Below are 23,974 nucleotides of genomic sequence, written 5' to 3'. Positions count from 1 at the left end.
CAGCTGCATTTCTACCCTGGTGGTCCCCAAGCAGCCTTAGTATCTCCTCAGGCTTTGCAGGCCTCAGACTGGGGATTTGCCAGGTCAGAGTTCCCCCTGCCTTTACCCAGTACTGCTCTATCCCAAATACCCATTGCTATCAGGCATCTAGGCCCTTCTCTCCCCTCAGTAGGAATGAGACTAACCCTTTATCCAGGCTAGCAGCCCTTATATCCAGCCCAGCTGGGCTCTGCTTGGCTGCCACATGCTTCCTCTCCCATTGGCTCCCAGCCCACCCCTTCTACTCCATGAGGGGACAATTGCTGCATCACTCTGACCTTAACATTACAATGGCCAGTTCCTGAATATAGTACAGCTGCTTCTGCATTTCAGTTTGTAAATTTTTGCTTCATCCATGAAGGTGCTTATTTTATTTAGAGTAGTGAACCTCAGATCTGGGTAAAAGACAGGCCCCTCAGTTTATTGGGTTTTCTCTGGAGGCTAATTTAAACTTGTTTATGCTATAATCAGATGCCTAATTCATATTCTGTATTGCCATCGGCAGGCATTGTCTCCCTGATCCTCTACATTAAGTGTACCAGACTACATATTATTAAAAGCTTATTAGTGTTAGGCTCTTTCTGGTTTTTGATTCCTTTATAGTTGGTAAGTAGCCATCATAAAAATAGAGAGATTCAAAGATAAGTTTATGAATCCTAACCTACTGGTTAAATTAAAAAATTAAAAAATATACAAGAATCAACAGAAGGAACAGGTACGTCTAGAACTTTTAATATGGGAAATGATACTGAAAAATAACTCATTGTAAAGTTTGTCCTTACTTACAACTGAATTCTATCCAGTATAATTTGGATAGACATTTGGATCCCCCTAAAGTTCTTCTCCCTGTGCCTTAGACAAGTGCTCTTCTTTTCTTGCTTGGTTTTAGGAAGGACTTGTGTAGCCTAGGAACCTAGTCCACTCTTTTGTCTAGACTTTACAGGGTATTTTAGGTTTTGCCTGTACAGGATCCTTTCACCACCTTGAATGAGCTGAACACATTTCTCAACTTGATGCCAAATCTCCCAGATGAACTCTGATTCTTAATTTAGGGAAAAAAAAAAAGATTGCTTAGTGGTAATGGTAGGAGTTAAGAGCCTGCAATTTGAGTTTTGGCATTCTTGGTTTGGGGTTTCTGCTGAAAAGATCTATTTCTAGCTAGGTAAGACTCTATAGAAGGCTATTACTAAACTCCTTATTCTGAGAAAACATGCAGCTTTTGGATCTTAACCCTGTTGTGTGTGTACCTCTCCCTGAGACTTTAAGGTGGAATTATGTGTTGCAATAACGAGCATGACAGTACCTACCTTTGAGGCACCTAAAAAATCACAAGAACAACACCAGGATCTACAGAGTTAAGTTGGACACTGTATATGATGAATGGGGAGAGATAGGCACTTTGGAATATGCTCCATAAAAGCCAGGACACTCAGGGTGAGGGGAGCAGCCTAAACTAGCCAATAGGAGATATTGTCCAGAGGGGAGTGTGTGCTAATCCCTGCCCCATCTCAGAGATGGGCACCAATGGCTGGGCTAGGGGGCGGTGCCTAGTGATCTACAGACAGGAACCAGTTGCTTCGACTCAGGCAGCATAGGCATCTAAACCATTTTTGAAGAAGTGAGTTGGCTGTGGTTTTCACTTCTGGGGGTGATGGTGCCGTTACTGTTTGCTGCCCTATAGCTCTTATCACAATGGCAAAAACACTGGTAAAATATAGAGAAGTATAATGAAAATGATTAGGAGTCCTGAGGAATTTATAATGATTAGGAGTCCTGAGGTATATCTGGAAAGAAGAGTTTAAAAAATCACATACAATATATATAACTTACCTAAGCAGTGGCTAAGAGGGGGGATGCAGCACTGCTTGGAAATTTCTGAGAAATGTAAATGCCAGAAAGAGAGAAGAATTATTTAGGGTTTAATAATAGGGTTTATTATTAATTCTGAAATACCATTAAGGGACGGACAGTGTAGCCTGTATATCAAGATCTTACTATGAACCCTAGTAAAATGTAAAATAATCTCCCAAGAAAATTACTGGGAGATGATGTCAGTGTCCCTTTCTTTTGGGATACTAAAAACTAGACTAGAAAAAACACAGCAAATGTACAATAGAGAACAATTGGTAAGGAACAATGCCACATAGAAGAGGAGTTAGACTAGCTGACACTAAGACTATTCCTTTTAATATTTTATTTCACGATCTCTTTGTGCTATTGGTAGGAGTTAAGAGCCTGCAGTTTGAGGATAATTCTTTAAAATGATTACCTATATGACCCATGACCCATGATATACACAGATATCAGCTGAAATATATGCATATAGCATGAGGAAAGAGCATAGGTTTCTTTGCTGCTAATTTTATAAGGTTTCTATCAGAGTTTATTAGGATCCCATATCTTACAAGGATTTCTTTTAACAGAAGAATATTGCTGGATGATTACATCATAAATGTTCGAAGACCACACTGAGTAACTTAAAAACCCCAAAGAGTTCTTTAAGTGGAAAAAGACCCGAGTCTTTAGAGCTTAAAATTCAAGGGTGAAATTCTGACTCCCCTGAAGTCAATTGGAGTTTTGCTTCTGACTTCAGTGGTGCCAGGATTCTACCCCTGAACTCTTCCCTAGGCGGTGATTGCCTGTGTTTTAGCCAGCAGCTCAAGTGTATGACTCTTCTTCATTTACCAACATTTTTTCTAATGTATCTTAACAGGTTGAAGTGATTGAGCTAGATATAGTATCTCAGGCAGCTAAGAAGTTAATGGTAGCAGGGACAACAAGTAGATGAGACCAGTATAAGAATCCAAGGATATCTAATCTGCTGTGCTGATTTCGTGTCATTTTTTGCCTCCCCACATCTGCTCCCTGTGCGTAGGCCATACTTATTCTCTCCCTTAGGCCAGGTCTATGCTGGTGGAGAAATCGATACAATATATGCAATTTCAGCTATGTGAATTGCATAGCTGGGTTTGACATACCTTGCATCAATTTTGTGGGGTGGCCCCACAGCAGGAGGTCAATGGGAGAAATAGTCCCCATGACTTCCCCGTACTCTTTGCAACAGCGAGGAGTACCACAGTCAATGGGGGCGCCCATAGCATTCAATGTAGTATTTTTTTACTAGACCCACTAAATTGAACCTCAGAAGATCAAATGCCAGAGCATCGATCCTCCAGTAAGTGGAGACAAGGCCTCACTATGGCTATGTCTAGAGTTACATTCTTCTTTTGAAAGAGGAATATAAATGAGGCAAATCAAAAGTGCAAATGAAGTGTGGATTTAAATATCCCATGCTTCATTTGCATATTTGTGTCTGAGCGCTTTTTCGAAAAAGGGTTTTTTGAAAGTGAAAAGCGCAGTCTAGACGGCGTCCTTTCGGGGGGAAAAAAACACCTTTTTCGAAATAACCCGTACTTCTCATTTTTTTGGACTGTGCTTTCACTTTCGAAAAACCCTTTTTTGAAAAAGTGCTCAGACATGAATATGAAAATGAAGTGCAAGATATTTAAATCTGTGCTTCGTTTGCACTTTCGATTTGCCTCATTTACATTCCTCTTTCGAAAGAGGAATGTAGATTAGACGTGCGGTATGTCTCACCAATCCCTCTCCCACCAGCACTTGTACTTCTTCTGCCTATGTTGCTTCTATGTTCCCTTCCCTCCAGACAGAACCTTTGCTCACTGCAGCTTTCTCAATCCCGCAGCTCTTCTTGAAGGAGAGGGGAGTTGGGAAGCTGCAGTGCCTGGAACTTGCTTGGTCTCTGGTGCAACCAGTGGGCTTTCCAGAGCTCTATGGGGGCACAGAGGGAGTGTGCCCATTCTGTTCCTCTTTGTATATGCACCCCTACATGATTGGCCAGAATGTGTACCTTCTGTTAGTGCAAAATGGATTGCATCCAAAGACAAATAGTAGATTAGATACATGCACTTTTCTGGTTAGTCTTGCTGTATGTTGGACTTTTAAAGTATTTAGATTATTTTTCATTGGTCTGAAATTTTAGATCATAATCTAGCAAAATAGTGAATAGAGCCAGACGGTGGGAAAATAGGACAGAAAAGTTTAAAAAAAAAATGTTAATTTTTCACTGAAAGAAAGAAAAACTTTGAACAACTGTATTGGTGAGTAAAGTGACTTATAGCTGAGTGTGGCATGGATCACTTTGCGGAATCAGGTCCTTGGGATCATATAGCCATCCCCTAGAGTGGTTGTATATTTGTCACAATCGGTTACTCTGCTCTGTTTTGTAGATGGTTATGTTTTTTTAAAAAATGCATTTAATTCAATACGGGCTTCCTGGAGTCAGCTGCTGATCAGTTGCATCAGCAGCTAAATCGGGACGCCTGGGGCAGAGCAGCTGGGGGGCTGCCGGGTTTGTCCCCGCAGTGCCGCACCTCGGGGCTGTGGGACCAACCCGGCAGCACCCCAGCTGCTCTGTCCCAGGTGTACCCAAGTCAGCTGCTGCTGAAACTGACCAGCGGCTGATTCCAGGAAGCCCGGGGCAGAGCAGCTCTGCCTCGGGCTTCCTGGAGTCAGCCGCTGATTAGTATCAGCAGCGGCTGAATCGGGGACAGCTGGGGTGCTGCCGGGTTGGTCCCGCAGCCCCGAGGGGCAGCGCTACGGGACCTTCCCGGCGGCACTCCAGCTGCTCTGCCCCCGGCTTCCCCAATTCAGCTGCTGGTCAGTTTTAGCAGCGGCTGTATCGGGGAAGCTGGGGGGAGAGCAGCTTCAATGGTCTGGCTGCCCGGAGCACTTCCGGGTTCCTGATGGTGCCGGACCATCAGGGGTGCCGGACCATCATGGGAGCCGGACCATCGGAGTTTTACTGTATTTTGAAATAGCTTATTTCAGAATTTGGCACTGTCTGCACATTCAAAATGGTCCCTTATCCCTTGTGCAATGAGGTTTACAGGGACGTCGGAATAGCAAACCCTTTATATTTTGATATAAAAGACTCACTCTTAAGATGCAGAACACTTATTTCGGGATGCCTTTGGTATCCTGAAATAGCTTCTCTATGTAGATGTAACCTACTTGTTTGATCTCAAATTTAGGATAAAAGGCATTTTGATTAATATTTCAGAAATAAATTCCAAATACCCAGTAACAAAGAGTCTTTTGAGATCTTCCCATTAAATTAATCAGGGAATTCTCTTAAAAAAAAAAAAATCTGTGTCATGATTAGAAAGTTGCATGTGGGGAAGGAAATGAGTGGTTTTTTATTGTGGTAGGAACTCAAGATAAAGTGATATGTCTATTGTGTCTGTTATTGGCTTTCCAGTTTCTAATCATAATCCTCAGAATGTTGATTCTGACCTTGTGTACTCAGGTATCAGGTGTGAGTAACTCCACTGAAAACCTTTGTATACATTTTTAAAGAAGAATTAAAAGATTAGTGCTTTTAAAGCTAGTTAAACTCATTTACTATGTAGTGAATTTTAAGAAATTAAAATTGACAGTGTCCCTGTAAAGGTCTGATGCTGTAGACGTGCTCAATACCAATTGAAGTCAGTGGCTGTTTAGAGCATTCAGTGCCATTTCTTATCCTACCATCATGATAAGAAAATTTGTATCTGGATGTGTAAAATAAATATGTAAATCTGACACTGCTCCATTTCAGATTAACATGCATTGCATTGTGTGATTCATTATATTGATGCAAACAGATCTTATCTTCAGTATTATAGCAGGGTTAACATCTGGATATGGACTTTTTCAGGTTCCCCTGCTGTGTTCAAAGTTAATTCACCTGGTTTGACTTGTCTTGCTTTGTATAAATTGCACATTTTCTGGAAAAGATTAATCCATTTAATTATCTAGAAAGAAATATCAAACAAACTTCTGCCACAGTCCAAAGATCTCATCTGCCAATCACCATGGTATCTGAGCTCTACTTATGTATGCAAGGCAGTACGGTTTTATTGCAGCAGCAACCAGAAGCCCCAGATGATACGGCAGTCCTGTATGTTTGACACTGTCTGTCACAAGGGGTAGGTTCTGCTATGCAAAGTCTAATCTATTGCTAGGTTTTAAAGAAGTTTAAACAAAATACTTGCTGTAACAAGAAGGTGCTAAGGAGGAGTTCAGCTTTTCATGAGGGCCTCAGAGTAGAGCCCCTACTCCTCTGTATCGAGAGAGTCCGCTGACATGGGCAGGCATTTGATAAAGGTGCTCCTTGGGAGATTCTTCCGAGCATGTCCCATAGCATGGTAGGGATATAATAATGTAGTTGATTAACCAATAAGCAAAAGCTTATAGGTTAATGCTATAGACTACATGCATCTCTACCCCCCCCATCCCCAGCCAGTAAATTTTTTTTAGCAGGCTGGCCAGCATCCCGGCTCAGTCCTGGCTCATGCTGGGTCCAGAACTAGACCCATTGCAGCTCTGCGTTTAAAGTGCATTAGGAGCTGGGTGGGCAGGCAGCCTGGCTCATTTCATTCTTTTGCTCTATTCTGCGCCTCAGTTGAAGTATTGTGTCCAGTTCTGGGCACCACATTTCAAGAAAGATGTGGAATATTTGGAGACGGTCCAGAGAAGAGAAACAAGAATGATTAAAGGTCTAGAGAACATGAGATGTGAGGGAAGACTGAAAGAATTGGTCTTGTTTAGTTTGGAAAGGAGAAGACTGAGAGGGGACATGATTGCGATTTTTTTTCAAGTATCTAAAAGTGTGTCACAAGGAGGAAGGAGGAAAATTTTTCTCCTTGGCCTGTGAGGATAGGACTAGAAGCAATGGGCTTAAACTGCAGCAAGGGAGGTTTAAGTTGGACATTAGGGAAAAACTTCCTAACTGTCTGGGTGGTTAAACACTGGAATAAATTGTCTACGGAGGTTGTGGAGATATTTAAAAGCAGGTTAGATAGACATCTATCAGGGATGGTCTAGACCAGTGGTTCCCAAACTTTTTGGCATCATGTCCCCCCCCCCCCTTTTTGATTTTTGAAAAACCCTCACAAATAGCAGCAAAACTTGTTGAGCAGGAAAAAAGGAACTGAACAGGGCAGCAGAACTTGATGGGGGGGAGGCTGGGTTGCCTCGGCCCCCCCCCCTGGAATTTCGGCACGCCCCCCAGTTTGGGAACCCATGGTCTAGATGGTGCTTGGTCCTGCTATGAGGATAGGGTACTGGACTCCACCTCTGAAGGGCCCTTCTAGTTCTCGTATTCTATGATTCTATATTTCCAGCTCGTGCCGGGTCCGGGAGCTCAGACACCCCCTAGACGGGCTGCTGCCACCTTGCTCTGGTGCCTCTTTATCACAGGCAGAAACACGGGGCAACAAGCACCTGGTCCGTGACAGGAGCTGTTTTTTAAACTGGCTCTCCTCATGGACCAGCTCCTGCCTGGTATCCCACTCTGCTGTCTCTGATACAGAGGTAGCAGCACGGAGTGACAGCAGGCTTCTCAGGAGTGAGGCCAGAGTCAACTAACTGATAAGAATTCATGAGGTTACTTGACTATTCAATTAACCGATATTTTAACATCTTTTCTGGGTGGAGGCCTTGAAGCCAACCCAGGACATGCTGGCCTGGGAACACTGGGGAATCCCCGAGGAAGAGCTTGAACCTGTGGCCAAAAAAAAAGTGTCTAATATTCCCTACTCTCCATGCTGCTACTGGGATTCTCACCAGGAAAAAATGGCATAAAGGAAAAAAATCTTCTGCTAATTTTAATTAGCTAATTAATTCCTTTGTTCAGTTTAAAGAGAGAAAAATTGGGGAATGCTCTTTTTTTTTTTTTTTTTTTTTTTTTTGAAAGGACACAAGTTAAATCACTTTTTAATTCCATTTAACCTTAAAGTTGCTAGGTTGAAAATCTTAACTTCAGTATTTCCACTGATACTTATAGCACTAAATTTCTTTCCAGAACCAACATCAAATGTACTATGTGCCTTATCTGACAAATCTGCATAGCCATACTGTGACTGAAAGCAATTTGTCTGGTAAACACTTAAGCATGTGGTTAACTTTATGAATGTGTGTTGTCCTGTTGAGTTGGAGCTACTTACATGAGTAAAATTATGCGTATGTTTAAGTGTTTGTAGGCTTTGTATGGTATATCTGTGCCTTTAATATACCAAAATGGATTTTGTAACTATATTATATTTCACTTATATAAGAGTTATTTAAGAAGACTATAAAAGTCACTGCTTTGCTACTTAAGTGGGCAACAGGGACGGGCAATAATTTTTTGCTGGGGGCCATTTCAGAAATTTTTGAAGTGGCCCCGGGTCGCACTGAAAGTGGGCCTCAAGCAGAAGGGGCGAGGTCAGGATGCTTCACCACCTACAGATCATGATTGGTCTGGGGGTGGAGGAGGATCCTTTGCCCCTGCCCAGAGGTTGCCCCCCTAGGAGCCCATGTCCCAGGCGGTGGGAGGAGACTTTGCGTGTGCCCCTTTCTGCCCCTAGGCCAATCAGGGCTTGTGGGTAGGGGAGCGTGCTGCACTAGTAAGCGCCGTATGCTCCTGGTAGGGCAGAGGAAACTTTGTGTGCTTCCCCTGCTCCCAGGCCCTAATTGGCCTGGGGGCGGGGGAGCAGCAGGGCCTCTGCAGGCTTGATCAACCCACTTGGTGGGCTGAATCTGGCCTGCGAAGGCTTTTTGCCCACCCCTGCTTTATAAGCGCCAAGTCAGTGGGCTATGCAGATGTTAGAGTAGGATTTTTCCCTAATGATTGCATAATTTTTTTTTATACTGAAATTTAGATTACTTTGTCTGTGCTGTTAATGTGATGATACAATATTGAGAAAATTAAATTATGAATTCCATTAATTTCATTGCATTCATTTTTTAAAAATATAATAAATAAAAATTTAAGGTTTTTAGAAGAAGATTGTTTTTTACATAGTGATATAGGCACGTGGTATTTTATAATATATAAATAAAAATCAAAATGTAAATAAGATCACTTAGCTAGATGTGTTAAGAAGGATGTTAATATTAATCTACCTAATTAGTGCTGCAGTTTAGGTGACATCTGGTGGCTAAAGTAGTAAATTATTGTGCTAACAACATCTACTGTCAATACAATAACAGACTTCCTTTACCAAGGGCACATCTACACTGGAATAAAAGACCCACAGCATGGCCTCAGCTTGTTGAGGTTAGCTCACTCTGGCTTTGTGGAGCTGTACAATTGTTATGTTGTAGATGTTTGAACTTGGGCTGCAGCCTGGGCTCTGGGACACTTCCTCCTTTGCAGGTTCCCAGAGTTTAGACTCTAACCTGAGTCCAAACTTCTACACAGCAGTTTTAAAGCCTCACAAGCCCATATCAGCAGACCTGGGCCAGTAATGTGTGTTTAATTGCTGTGTGGATGTACCCTTAGTAGAGGCTTAAAATATGTTGTTTTTATTGTTTTCGTCTTGTATTTTGGCTTTTCAGAGCAGAGAGATAGTCACTAGTTGAAAAGTAAAGACAGAAATAGCATTGATCTGTCTGTCTTTAGTACAAGTTGTTTTAGAATGCGAGGCTCCTTATGCCATGGGAACAAATAGAAAATAAGATCATAGTGTTTCAGCAGTTTAAAACAGCGGACACCAACGTGTCAATCGCGATTGACCGGTTGATCGTGGCATCTCTTAAGAGTCAGTCGCTGTGGCAAGCTGGCCAGGCAGCAGCCCCTCTTTGTGCTAGCTCAGCTGGAGCGCTGTGTAACCTCAGCGGGCTGAACTCCATGGCCAGCTGGCTGGGTGGCAGCCCCTCTTTGTTAACTTTCCGGCTGGTGGGGACAGGGGGAGAGAGGAGAGGAAAATGCACATCTGTGGCTCTTGCCTCCTGCTCTGGGAGGGGGCAGAGCTGGGCCTGCTCCACAGAGCTGGGGATGGGTGGCCAGCACACATGGCACACCGCACTTCTTCCTACGGGGTCTGTGTGGGGGCAGGGAGTCCCTTTCCCAGTGGCTTTGCCTGGCTTTGCCTGGCTGGACTGGATCCAGCCCTGGGTTCTGCCTGCCCCAGCCCTGGAGCTGCAGCCGGCAGGCAAAGGTCTGGACCGGGCACAGAGATGTGGAGGCAGAAGGGGTGGGTTACTCCCCCAACCCTCTTCCGCCCCCAAACTCCCTCTCGTACCCCCACCCACACGGTCTCCTGCCACCAAACTCCCTTCCAGACCTTGCCTTCCTCACGCCGCCCTGCACCCCATCTCCCACCCATATCCTGCATCCCTATCTCACTCGCTGGCAGCCCTGTTCCCCCCATTAAGGCACCTCATTTTTGATCCCACCCCAGAGCCTAAGGGGGGGCCACAAAATCCACTAACTTTGGAACACCAGAAAACTAAATCTGGCCTATAGCCCTGAACCTCAGTCTTCCTTGTCCCTTCTCCTCACCCCATGGGGCTGGAGTGCCAGAAGACTGAGGTGTTTTGGGAGAAGGTGTGGTGGGGTTTTGGGAGGTTTTTTTATTGGGTTGTTTCTCAATTGTGTGGTCCCCAACTGATTTTTCTGTGGGGGAGTGACCCCAGACCCAAAAAAGATTCCTAACACCTGCCATAAATAAAGAAAACATTAAAACATTTTGTGTTGGACATAAAATATTTTATTTTATTTAAAATGAAGTTTGATAAACTAACATGAGAAAGTTAAAATGCTTACTCTGTTTAATAATTTAAATTAAACTGTTCTCTCCAGCTGCAGCACTAGCAAAATGGCTCAGGCGTAATTATGTAATTAACAGGGAGCTTCCATTAGCAACGGGTAGTCCACAGAAAGATTTGGAGAGGGTGGGAACTCAAAGAAGGGATGGGGTTTCAGGGAAGGGATGTGGTGGATTCTGCCTTTCCCTGACATTTAAAAGGTGATCTTGGGTATAAAAAAGGTTGGAAACCATTGGTTTAAAACAAAGGTCTTGGGCAGTCAGAGAGGGGAGAGCTGTCTATATAAAGTCTGGGGCTGATGTATTACTTGGAGTTATTGGAGACTCATTTAAGGCCAGGATTAAAGATCTTCGTGCACTCTTCTCATGTTTATAGTCAGTATAAACAACCAAACTGGATACAATTCTCATCAAGTATTTCATCCTGACATTATGCTGGTGCGCTGCAGCAGTTGTGGATATTTATCTGTATTTCCAGCAGCCGAATTTTATTGAATTTCTTCACTGGGAAGAGCCTAGCAAGTAAATATTGTGCTTATGTTGACAAACTGTGCATTTTGGATTCACTTAATTTCCCCATGTTTTATAAATGTAACATTCTGTGATGATTTTTTAAAACTATTTCACTTCTTTAATGAAGATGAGACATTTATCAGTAGACGTATGCCACACCTGAAATTCACTGACACGCTGGTCACTAGTTCTAGTTATTTTAGTTAATTTCACAAAGAAGCTAAGCTTTGACTGACTCAGCTTCATGGTTTGCAGGCTGAGCACCACAGGGGTGCTGTTTTTCTAGCTTTGCAGGCTATGACAGTCACAGAAATAATGCTTTTCCTTCTGCTACTAGGAATAGTCTGAAGGGAGTAAGGTATAACTAGCATTCCTTCCTTTCCTCACTTCCTCCCTCTCAACTGTGTGCCTAACGTAGTGAATACAAGCAGAGTAAGTTTAGAAGATAGGATACACAAAGAACAAGTTAAAAATCACGTAGGAAAGTTATATGTCAGCAAGTCACCAGGTCCTGATGAAATGAATCCCAGGATACTCAAGGAGCTGATAGAGGAGGTATCGGAGCCTTTAGCTATGATCTTTGAAAAATCATGGAAGACGGGAGATTCCAGAAGACTGGAAAAGGGCAAATATTGTGCCCATCTATAAAAAGGGGAATAAGAACAACCCAGGAAACTACAGACCGGTCAGTTTAACATCTGTCCCAGGGAAGATAATGGAGCAGGTAATTAAGGAAATCATATGCAAACACTTGGAAGGTAATAAAGTGATAGGGAATAGCCAGCATGGGTTTGTGAAGAACAAGTCATGCCAAACTAATCTGATAGCTTTCTTTGATAGGATAACGAGCCTTGTGGATAAGGGAGAAGCGGTGGATGTCATATACCTAGACTTTAGTAAGGCATTTGATAAGGTCTCGCATGATATTCTTATTGATAAACTAGGCAAATATAACTTAGATAGGGCCACGATAAGGTGGGTGCATAATTGGCTGGATAACCGTAGTCAGAGAGTTGTTGTTAACGGTGCTAAATCCTGCTGGAAAGGGATAACAAGTGGAGTTCCGCAAGGGTCTGTTTTGGGACCCGTACTGTTCAATATCTTCATCAATGACGTAGATATTGGGATAGAGAGTACGCTTATTAAGTTTGCAGATGATACCAAACTGGGTGGGGTTGCAACTTCTTTGGAGGATAGGGATATAATTCAAAATGACCTTAGCAAGTTAGAGAAATGGTCAGAGGTAAACAGGATGAAGTTTAATAAAGAGAAATGCAAAGTGCTCCACTTAGGAAGGAACAATCAGTTCCATACATACAAGATGGGAAGCGACTGTCTAGGAAGGAGCATGGCGGAAAGGGATCTAGGGGGTCATAATGGACCACAAGTTGAATATGAGTCAACAGTGTGATGCTGTTGCAAAAAAAGCAAATATGATTCTAGGTTGTATCAACAGGTGTGTTGTAAGCAAAACTCGTGAAGTCATTCTGCCGCTCTACTCTGCACTAGTTAGGCCTCAGCTGGAGTACTGTGTCCAGTTCTGGGCGCCACATTTCAAGAAAGATGTGGAGAAATTGGAAAGGGTACAGAGAAGAGCGACAAGAATGATTAAAGGTCTAGAGAACATGACCTATGAAGCCAGGCTTCATGAACTGGGCTTGTTTAGTTTGGAAAAAAGAGGATTAAGGGGGGACATGATAGCGGTTTTCAAATATCTAAAAGGGTGTCACAAGGAGGAAGGAGAAAAATTGTTCCTCTTGGTTTCTGAGGACAGGACAAGGAGTAATGGGCTTAAAGTGCAGCAAGGGAGGTTTAGATTGGACATTAGGAAAAAATTCCTAACTGTCAGGGTGGTCAAATATTGGAATAAATTGCCAAGGGAGGTGGTGGAATCTCCCTCTCTGGAGATATTTAAGAACAGGTTAGATAGACATCTGTCAGGGATGGTGTAGACGGAGCTTGGTCCTGCCTTGAGGGCGGGTCGCTGGACTCGATGACCTCTCGAGGTCCCTTCCAGTTCTATGATTCTAATGCACCAGGAAGGCCTGTGTTTGGAATGAGATAGGAAAGAAACGTGATAACATTATTGTTTTGCTAAAATCATTAGTTTGACCAGACGCAATACCTCCTACAATGAATATAATAATGTAAAATTATCAATGTGCCTACTTCTATAAATGTGTTTGGGGTGGACTACCCAGCTGCTTCTAAACATGTGATCTGTACGCCCTTCTGTATTGCAAATTTCCTGTACAGGTGGAAATAATTGTGATTTGAGCCAACCCCTGGATACAAGTGAGAGGAAATAGGCAGAAGTTGTAGGGCTTTAACAATCTGATTGAAAGCCAAGAATATGCTAACTTTGGGAAACTACAGTAAAACTCCGATGGTCCGGCATCTGATGGTCCGGCGCTCCTGATGGTCCGGCACCATCAGGAACCCAGAAGTGCTCTGGGCAGCCAGACCATTGGAGCTGCTCTGCCCTCAGCTTCCCCTATTCAGCCGCTGCTAAAACTGACCAGCGGCTGAATCGGGGAAGTCGGAGGCAGAGCAGCTGGGGGCGCAGCCGGGTAGGTCCCCTACCACTGCCCGTCAGGGCTTTGGGAACAACCGGGCAGCACCCCAGGTGTCCCCGATTCAGCCACTGCTGAAACTGACCAGCAGCTGACTCCAGGAAGCCCGAGGCAGAACTGCTCTGCCTCGGGCTTCCTGGAGTCAGCCGCTGGTCAGTTTCAGCAGCGGCTGACTTGGAGACGCCTGGGGCAGAGCAGCTGGGGTGCTGCCGAGTTGGTCCAGTAGCGCCAAGGAGTGGCACTGTGGGACCAACCCAGCAGCACCTCAGCTGCTCTGCCCCAGGCGTCCCCAAGAGCAGCTGGGGTGCTGCCCGGTTGGTTTCCTCGCGCCAAGGGTCGGTGCTACCGGACCAACCCGGCAGTACTCCAGCTGCTCTGCCCCAGGCGTCTCCGATTCGGCCGCTGCTGGTCAGTTTCAGCAGCAGCTGAATCAGGGACACCTGGAGCAGAGCTGGACTATCGGAAGGGGGGGCTATGAGGGGTCTGGGGTGGCATCCCTCCCACCCCAGGCTCCTCATAGCCCCTCCTTCCGATAGCCCGGCATATCTGATAATCCAGCACCCCCTGGGTCCCAAAGGTGCCGGATTATCGGAAGTTTACTGTACATTTGTTTAAAATAGCTAACATTTTGAGGTCTTTTTTTGCAAGTATAGTTCAACTACATGCCTAGCAATAAATTACTTCCCATTCTGTAAAGACAAGACAACTTATCTAAAAGTTGAATGGGTAGACTTTAGTTCTGCAAGTAAATTATGCTCCTTGCTGAGATTCAGATTCCGTCTTCTCCCATAGTTAGGTATGGGTAAGGAAGTAAATTGTTATATACTGTATATCTAACATGTAAGCACACATGCACAGAAAAAAATCAGTTGCTACTACCAGTCCAGCATCTTGCAGTATATGAGATAATTTGTTCTATATGGCATACAAAAAGGCAGGGGGACTTTTCATAATTTCTTTTGTATAGAAACCTAGTAAGCTGTATCTCCTTCCCCTTACCATCAGTAACATTGCCTATATAACTTTGTTTGCCAGTATTTTCTCAATTACACAATTCAGTTTTCCTCCTCCTCCCCTCATTATTCTGAATCTAAGCTAGAGATATTTGAAGAAATTACATCAATTTCCTCCTGAACACTCATTTCAGAAAATGTACTACAAAGCCACACTTCAATGGTGTAGCATGTATATATCTGAGAATAGATTATGGCCCTTTGCACTGGTTCACTAACTGGAGGTCAATTACAGAAACGCTGCTTTTAATCTTTATTTCAAATTTTGTTTGCTTGGGAGAAATTCTCTCCATTCATATTATGTTTTGGAACTAAAGTCATAGGGACAGAACATGATGTTGCACTAATCTTTATGAACGAGACCTTTTATCCCTGTTTGAGTCTGCTAATCTGTCCATCATGCCTAGTGACTTGAATATTGCTGTTTCTTCATTTTGTATAGTAATTTGTTTACCAGGCTTCTGAGCCTACTACTGTAGGTTTTTCTATGTTTATGGGATCATCCAAAGTAATCTGCAGTAAAGTCTCAGGAGTTCATTTACTTGAGAGAGTTTCTAAGTAGGTTTTCTGCTCCTTCTGAAAATTCATGTCACTCCATTTGTATACCAATATAACTCCATTGTTATCGCTGGAGTTGCATTGGTATGAAACTGAAGACATGCAGAAACTGATTACTTGCTGTAGTTTTATTTAATCTTCTATACACAGGGTTTTTTTTTATTTGAAAGTTCAACCTTTCATTATTTGTGTGCACACTTAATTTCTCCTCTGTTTGTTGCACTGCATTGTTCACATACAGAAAGGGTTTACCTATCTTGGTGACATTCACAATATTTTTCTACAGATGTTTATCTATATATATTTTTTGTTTTGAAGACAATTTTCCCCAGTATAATTTCTGTGCAATAATCTAAATATGATGTGAAGGATCCAGGGCATGTTGCTTGCTGATGCAAGTTTTATTTTATTTTCAAGCTTGCAAAGTGTGTGCGCTTTGTTTTTAATTATAAAAAAAATCAAATTGTTTGATTTAAGTTTAAAGGAATTACTCTTCTTGAAGTGTCTTGAGATACTGATGATAACATTTGGTTTCACTGTTAACCAAAATGAACACCTCAACTTTAGTAATTACTGCATAGATTTATGTATGATTTGTAGAAATAATGTGAAATAATTCATTCTGCAATAAGCGTTCTGCTCTTAAGAAAACCATCTCAAAAGATTCTCTGGTGATCTAAATTACTGAATTAAAGCTCTGAAAACTGCTTCAGATGACTTGTAAAGCAGACACTGAATATAAATTAACTTGTTAGTATCTTGTATAATATGGACAAAGAAACAGAACCATCAATCCTTTCTTAAATGTGGTATTTTGCCAATGATTTTTTTCTTACAGTGGTTTTTTTTTCCCTCTTTTGTATTTTTGCTTTTATTTCACAGAAGAAACCTGCAAGTGCTAGTCCCAGTCAGCCTCCCCAAACACAGACAAGTGGAGCTGCTTCTGCCAGCAAGGTAACCTGCATTTTTCAAATATGATAAGCTTACTATTGCATTAACAATAACTGTAACAATGAACATTATAATAAACCTCATTATAAGCGGGAAGTTTGACTAGATGCCTTTACAAAAAAGTTTTTTTTGGTTTAGTTTTAAAAATAGTTCTTCCAAATTTTTGAATCTGTAAAATTAAAAGTAGTTTATGCTAAAGTTTTCTGGGTTTTTATTATGGATTCTCTATGGTTTAGGCCCAAATCCTCAAGGGCATTTAGGTCTCAGACTCACAATGATTACAGTATGAAATAGGTGCTTAAATATCTTCTGACATTTTGAGAATCTCTGTCTTAGCATGCATCAGGTATATGTTATCCAAAGCAAAAATGTAGTCATATTTTCAGCAACAAATTCTGACATAACTGATCTGCCTTTTTGTCTACTGAAATGCAATGATTTGCTTGAATACATAAATCTATTTTGGAAATTATATTCAGGTACAATTTTTTTTAACTTCAGACAAATGTCAACTCATACATTAAGGTCTTGAGCCAAAGTCTGTTGATGTCAAAGGGAGTCCTTACAGGAATTAAGAAATCTGTTCTAAAAAATTAAAATAAAGGCTACCATAATTTTCTTGAAGCTATGAATTCATGAATGTTGATGTAGCTCATAAAAACACTAGGAGTTAAATATACTTTGTATTAACTGAAATAAAAGCTCCACTTCCAGAGCATGTAAATATGAGATTTTTGGTTTTTTTAGGACCTCAGAGCATTGTGCAAGCAAGGAATTAAACCTCATTGCACCTGTAATAGGTAGACAAAGGATATATAAGTTCACCCACTACTCTAGGATAGAAAGCAATTGCTATTAAACAGCACTCCATAACATTTCAATTTAAGACAAGAAGTGAAGAATACTCTTATTGAGCTGGAATTGAGGCCCCATGTAGGCAGAATGCCGGTGCCACTAACAGTATGCTGGACTTTAGTCTGGTACGGAGTAGAGACATGCCTCCCTAACCATATTGTGCAGCATCAGTATTCCTTGGGCAGTCTCCCATCTATGGGGTAAATCCTGGCCCCACTAAAGTCAATGACAAAGCTTACACTGACTTGAGTGAAACCCAGAATTGCACACCAAGTGTGTCCTGTTCCTATGAGATCTGACAAAATCATAGCAGAAATAATTGTAATGATCTGATCACTGAACTGCTACAGCGGCTCTATAACTGTCAAAATAGAGGCCAATGCTAACGATGATTTACAAATTGGAATCTAGACTATAAAGATATGTAGTACTAAGAAAAACAATAGAGAGTTCAGGAGAAAAGTATTAGTAGTTTAAAGCATGACAAAAACAAAGCAATATATAGAAAATCACCTTTAAACTTCCCTTTCATTTCTGTTCATGGCACGTTCAGAAACAGAATTTAAGGACTACTGATTTCAGGCAGCTTGGCAGATCCAGGACACTTCCCAGGGCTTACTAATTGGCTGGGAAGAGATTGTAACCTACTGTGCAACTGAAAGCCTTGTACCCGAAGAATTTCTCTGAATTGAGTTCATTAGTAGTCTTTCAAATTTTAAATTAAAACATATGGTGTGTGCATTTTTAATTTTTATGGATTGCTAACTTTATAGAATCTCTGAGATCTTTTCACTTCTGACTTCTCTTAGGTTATTGAGACCTTTTCCCTACCCAGGAAGTGTTCCTTCCTTTTAATACTTACTAGTTATTTTTTTAGCTTGGTTTCAACCATCTCAAATGATGTGTTTCTATTAGGGATGTCAGTGTGTAGATGTCTAAGGCTATGTCTAGTCATTAAGGCTATGTCTAGACTATATTCCTCTTTCGAAAGAGAAATATAAATGAGGCAAATTGAAAGTGCAAATGAAGTGTGGATTTAAATATCCTACGCTTCATTTGCATATTCACGTCCGAGCGCTTTTTCGAAAAAACGTTTTTTCCCGAAAGAACCCCATCTACACTGCACTTTCACTTTTAAAAAACCCTTCCTTGAGAAAGCGCTTGGACACGAATCTGCAAATGAAGCGCAGGATATTTAAATCTGTGCTTCATTTGCACTTTTGATTTGCCTTATTTACATTCCTCTTTTGAAAGAGAAATGTAGTTTAGAAGTGCCCTAACTGATAAGCCTGGACTTATCAGTTAATCCTGTTAACTACACACATCTCTTCCTCCCTCCCTCTCTCTTTATCAAAGGCGTGTGTGTGTGAGATAGTGGTAGAAATGTCAGAGACTGGCTGCTGCAACCCTGCACTGCATTCTCTCTGATAGAGAGGCGGCAGCGTTGGATAGCAGGGGGCTCCCTGGGAGTGGGGCTGGGAGTGCACTGACGGCTGGCCTTGACTCTGAGGACTATCAAATATTCATGTAACCGCTAAATTTTGATATAGTTACCACTATTCAATTACTCGCTATCTAATATCTCTAGCTTCTACCCCCACTTTCCCTCAAATTTCTGTGTCTGATTGATGTGATTGACAGGAAATATTTCCGCTATCAGATTATACTTTTGCAATCTTAACTTCATTCCATTGCACAACAATAATAATGATCATTTAGTCCTCCCAATTGTTTTATATCCATTGAGTATTGTAAACTCTTGCCTTGTCTACTTCCTTCCTGTGGCAAAGTTAAAATATACATATGTAGCTCTTTCAGTTTCTCAGTCTATTGCCTCTTGAATCCCTAATAATTTTTTGCTCTTCCTCTAACTGTTCGCTGACTGTCCTCTCCATTGAAGGCCAGACTTTTTGTTTAAAGTCCCAATCTTTATCTCATAAAAGCTGTATAACAGCAAGTGGTGGAAGAACTCAGGAGAAGAAAAGTTCATGCAGATTAATGTTCTCTACTATGCATCACTATTTTGCATGGGTAGGACTGTTATCCTACTTGCACCAAGAAACCTGTGACAGACACTCCAGTCCTTTGACTAGGTACAGTTGTAACCGCCACCGGGCGGGGCCACTATCGGTGCTGGGAGCCTTGCGGGGGCGGACTCCCAGCCACCCCCCCCCAGGCTTCTGCGCAATCACAGGCTCCCAGCGCCGATGGCGGCCCCGCCTCTCAGCCTGGGAGTCCCACCTGGGAGGCGGGGCCGCAATCGCTGCTCTGGGTGCTTCAGAAGCCTAGCTGGGGTGGAGGGAGTGGCTGGGAGTCCCAGCCACTCCCCCAACCCCCGCAAGACTTCTGAAGTGCCCCGAGTGGTGATTGTGGCCCCGCCTCGCAGCCCGGGAGTCCCAGGTTGGGAGGTGGGGCCGCCATCGGTGCTGGGAGCCTGAGCGCCCCGGCCACTCTCCCCGCCCCTGCCAGGCTTCTACGCAATCACAGGCTCCTAGCGCCGATCGTGGCTCCACCTTCCAGTTGCTCCCCCCACCCACGCCCATTGCACATGTCTGGTATTCTCTGATTTTTTTTTTTTTTTTTTACTGGACAAAGAGCACAAATACCAGACTGTCCAGTAAAATACTGGACACCTGGCAACCCTACTCCCAGCCCATGCTGTAGAGGTCTCTTGATCTTAACTGTTGCTGTGTTCTAGGTACCACTTGCATTGGTCAGTAACCACACTAGGTATGTGGGTTACACAGTCACTCCCCAGGTTTCAAACGTCTCACTTATGAACATCAACTCATACAAACTAAAGCTCACCGCAGCCTCTGTAGAGCAGGCAAGAGGCATAGGTGATGGAGAGCAGTGCAAGTACTTGCCGGATAATTCAGGAGGGGCACAGGGTGGTCGTGCAGCCAGTAGCTGGAAAGAAGGGGTGCTTTGAAGTGATAGTCTCTGCTTCCCTCCAGCCACTGGCTGCATGGCCACCCCCTGTTCCTCTGGGGTCCTCCAGCTCACTCTCATGCCACTCACTGTCTCCTGGTGAGCGGGGGCTGGGTGCAGCCCTCAAGGGGGAAGCGGGAGCTAGGGATGGAGCAGGCCACAGGAATCGGCGCAGAGCTCGGGGATGTGTGTGAGACCAACTTCTGGGCATCCCTCAGGGGTTCACTTTAGAATCTCTCACCTACCTCCTCTAGTTAAACGTGCCTTTCCTCAAACACCAGCATTCAGGGTTAAATAAAAAAAACATTTTTATTATTTTTCATTGCAGTTATAACCTGTGAGTTCAGACCTAAGGCTTAAACAAATAAATAATTATCTTTTGCAAAAAAATAAAGGAACGTATGATTACTATTACTTAATGTCTTCTTTGTCAATATTTTAAGTACAAATTAATTCTCAGCTGAATACATATCAATGAAAGTAGCCAAGGATATTAAACAATGGATGGGGATTTTTTTTATATTATCCTTCTGAATTTGTGTCTGTAGCTTGTAGCTAAATTTCAAGAATTTTTACTTCAAACATTTAATGTTTGAGTAATCTTCATAAAACACTGATTCAAATGATTTTTCCATAATATTTTAGAGTATTTCCTCTTAATCCATTCAGTTAGATTATTTTGTATTACTGTGGTTACTAGTCTAATTATTAAAAAAAAAACACCTTAACAACAAATAGTCTAGTAGTGCCTTAAAGACTAACAAAACATGGGTTTTGCCCATGAAAGCTCATGATACCATCTATATGTTTTGTTAGTCTTTAAGGTGCTACTAGACTATTTGTTGTTTTTTAAGTTTTTCCTGTGACAGACTAACTCGGCTACCCCTCTGAAGCTAGTCTAACTATTGTAAGTAAGCTACAAGTGGTTGCTAGGGTGCGCAATACATAATTTACAAATATGCGTTTTCATTTTTGCAAAACGCTACAGTATAGTCTTCCAGATATGCACACATTTTAAAATTGGCCTGAGTATTCAAACAGTAGTAGATGAATGAAGCATATTTTATATCACTACAGCCTAGAAATGTCAGCTATATTCCTGTGCTATATAAGCTATTCTGTATTTTATAGAAGTGCCTTTAAACTTCCTTAAACAGGATTTGAAAAAAATTATTAGCCAGCGATAGGTAAGAAATACATCAGCGTCTGCATAAATTAAAAAGTCTCAGAGGGGTAGCCCTAGCATAAATTAAGCTTTCTTCTACCAAAATTAGCTTTCTGACATTGCAGTATATTGTCATTATGTATAGAAACATGGAGACTCTAATTTGTGAAGAATCTCATTGCTGCCACCTTTTGCAGTTTTTACCATCATAATATTAATATTAAGAGGTTTTTCCTAAAGTCCTAGTTCCTGAATTCATGTGAGTAGATGAGAATCTTCTCATCCTCATGGTTGTGGGGAAAAGACTGAAAATACAATGGAAGTGTATGCCAAACACTAAGAAACCAGAAGGCAAATAGCCTTTCTCTACCCCACTCTCCCTGCAAAATTAGATTGAACAGCTGGGGTTGGCGTTACTGTAAACTTCCTAATAAGAAAGCCCAATGCAGTGCTGTTTTTTTTTTAAGTCCAAAGCAGCTTCAGAGTTGGTGCTTCTAACTTTCTGCACATCTGCCCATGAAATTGAGAAGACTCTGAACAGTGTTGTTTAGAATTTTCTTAGTAGTTGCTGTGGTCAGCTGAATAAAGTAATGTGGCAGGATTCTTTTTAGTTTTGTTGCGCAGCACACTAGAAGTTCTGTGCCAGGTTCAAATAAATTAAAAAAAGAGGAAGCATTTCCTGAAAATGATTAACAGTCCTTGATTGTTTTTAATATTAAATTCAATATTACACTTGGCTATTACATTTTGAGGTTATAATTTTCAGTATGTTTTTGTATAGCTAAAAGCCGTCAGAAGAAACAACAGGGTAAAAAATACCTTGGGCTTTCGATCTCTGAATAGTTGTGTGAAGTGAATTGGAATTGTTACTGCTAATTTTATAAGCAATAAAACACTTAGCAATGCTAATGTTTAAATTATCACCTTCAGATGTCAGACTTAATGGGCCAGATGAGGTGAATAAGGGCAATTAGCTTGAATCAACAGTTCTGAGAAGTGCTGTCTGTAGACTGTACAGGCAGTCCCCGAGTAACGCGGATCCGACTTATGTCAGATCCGCAGTTACGAATGGGGTTTTTCTTGCCCCGGAGGACGGGAGCGGCGGGACGCCCAGATGTGCCGCGGTCCCGCCACCCGCATCCTCCGGGGTGAGAAAAGCTGCTCCGCGTCTCCCTGGTCTCCCTGGTCTGCGCTTCCTCCTCCCTCCCAGCAAATAGTGGGGCTGTGGAAATTTTAATACATAAACCTGGCCTGTAGGCAACAGTGAAAATGATACCAATCATGTAGGTCTCATGGTCTCTCTTGGATCACTTGTTCATGCATTTCAAGGCCAGAAGGGACCACTGTGGTCATCTACTTCTACCTCCTGTCTAACCCAGGGCACAGAACTTCTCAAAATAATTGCTGTTCGAATTAGACCATATCTTTAAAAAAGAAATCCAACCTTGATTTAAAAATTGCCCGTGATGGAGACTCCACTATGATTAACCATGAGAGCAATCACCCTCAGTTAAAAATTTACACCTTATTTCTATTCTAAATTTGTCTAGCCTCAGCTTCCCACAGTTGGATCCTAATATAGCTTTCTCTGCTCGATAGAACACCCCATTATTAAAAGTTTATTCCCCATGATACTTATATCAAGGAATTGCTTTACCATTTCTTTGGTAATCTAAATAGATTTTGTGTCCTAAGCATATCGCTGTAAGGCATGTTTTCCCAGTCCTGTACTTCTCCCTGTGGCTCTTCTTTGAATCTTCTCCAGCGTACCAACATCTCTCGTTGAATTATGGGCACCAGAACTGGACACAGCATTCTAGCAGCAGGGTAGTTCTGGTCAGGGGAAGGAGAACACTAAGGGTAGGCCTATACTAACATAGAAGGTCAGCTTAAGATACACATCCCTGGCTACCTAAATACTGTAGCTAAAATTGACACACCATAAGCCTAATTTCTCCAGCCACCCCACAGCTGGAGGTTGACTTGAGAAACTCTCCTGTCAATGACCCTTATTTCTCATGACTGCTAGGAGTTCCGGAGTCAACAGGGACACCCTCAGAGTTCAGTTTAGCAAGTCCTTACTAGAACTGCTAAATCAAACGCTGGAGGATCAACTTCTTCAGCGTTGATCCTCCATTTACAATAGACATGGCTTAACAAATATCAATGCTGCGGGAATAGTAGAGTAGGGGAAACTTCCTTCCTGTTTGGTGCAGCTGTCCCTGCATAAAAACATAAAATATGGCTTCAAATATCAGAGATACCTTTTGTTGTGGTAAAAGGGGCCAGGACTTCTGGGAGCAAAACAGGCTCTCACTGCTTCTGCTGTGTAGAGATTAAATAGCAATAATGTAATCGCTCAATATATGAACTCCATACCTTACAGAGAAGAACACTGTCTTTGTCTTATCTTTGGGTATTTTGCCCTGGGAACGGATTGTACACTTCCCAGGATCTCCTTAGGTTTGAAGGCACACTATATCTGTTTCTTCACTTTTCAGGGAATTCTTGATTAAATTATCAACATAAACTCTTTTTTAATTCAGCAACTCTCTTCCCTGGAGCTGACTCTATTAGTATACAAAATTCAGAATGAAAGTTGTTAAATACCCAACAAGTCAGTACTTCTAGGCTTTTCCCACCTGGAGCTTTTTCCTGACAACTCAAGGTTTCCTGCTAGAGCTTTCTCATTCCTTGTAGCCTCTGTAGGTTAACTCTTCCTAGCTTCCTACTGCTTGTAGCAAGGCGGGTCCCACCAGGACCCCTAGTCCGGTTCAGGCTATG

General features: G+C 42.2%; 1 protein-coding gene across 3 annotated transcripts in view; it reads left to right on the top strand.

Annotated features, from left to right (window-relative positions):
• The window catches only part of CAST (calpastatin), a 101,021-nt gene that overhangs the window by 6,666 nt on the left and 70,381 nt on the right, over positions 1-23,974 (top strand). For all 3 annotated transcript variants that reach the window (XM_075932101.1, XM_014571325.3, XM_025182416.2), the window contains exon 3: positions 16,171-16,242. In XM_075932101.1, the coding sequence (XP_075788216.1) occupies positions 16,171-16,242 (72 nt within the window). The remainder of the gene's footprint in view (positions 1-16,170; positions 16,243-23,974) is intronic.

Source organism: Pelodiscus sinensis, chromosome 6, assembly GCF_049634645.1.
Source record: "Pelodiscus sinensis isolate JC-2024 chromosome 6, ASM4963464v1, whole genome shotgun sequence".
Taxonomy (NCBI): domain Eukaryota; kingdom Metazoa; phylum Chordata; order Testudines; family Trionychidae; genus Pelodiscus; species Pelodiscus sinensis.
Note: the sequence above shows the minus strand (reverse complement) of the source record. Positions and strands in the feature narration are given on the sequence as shown.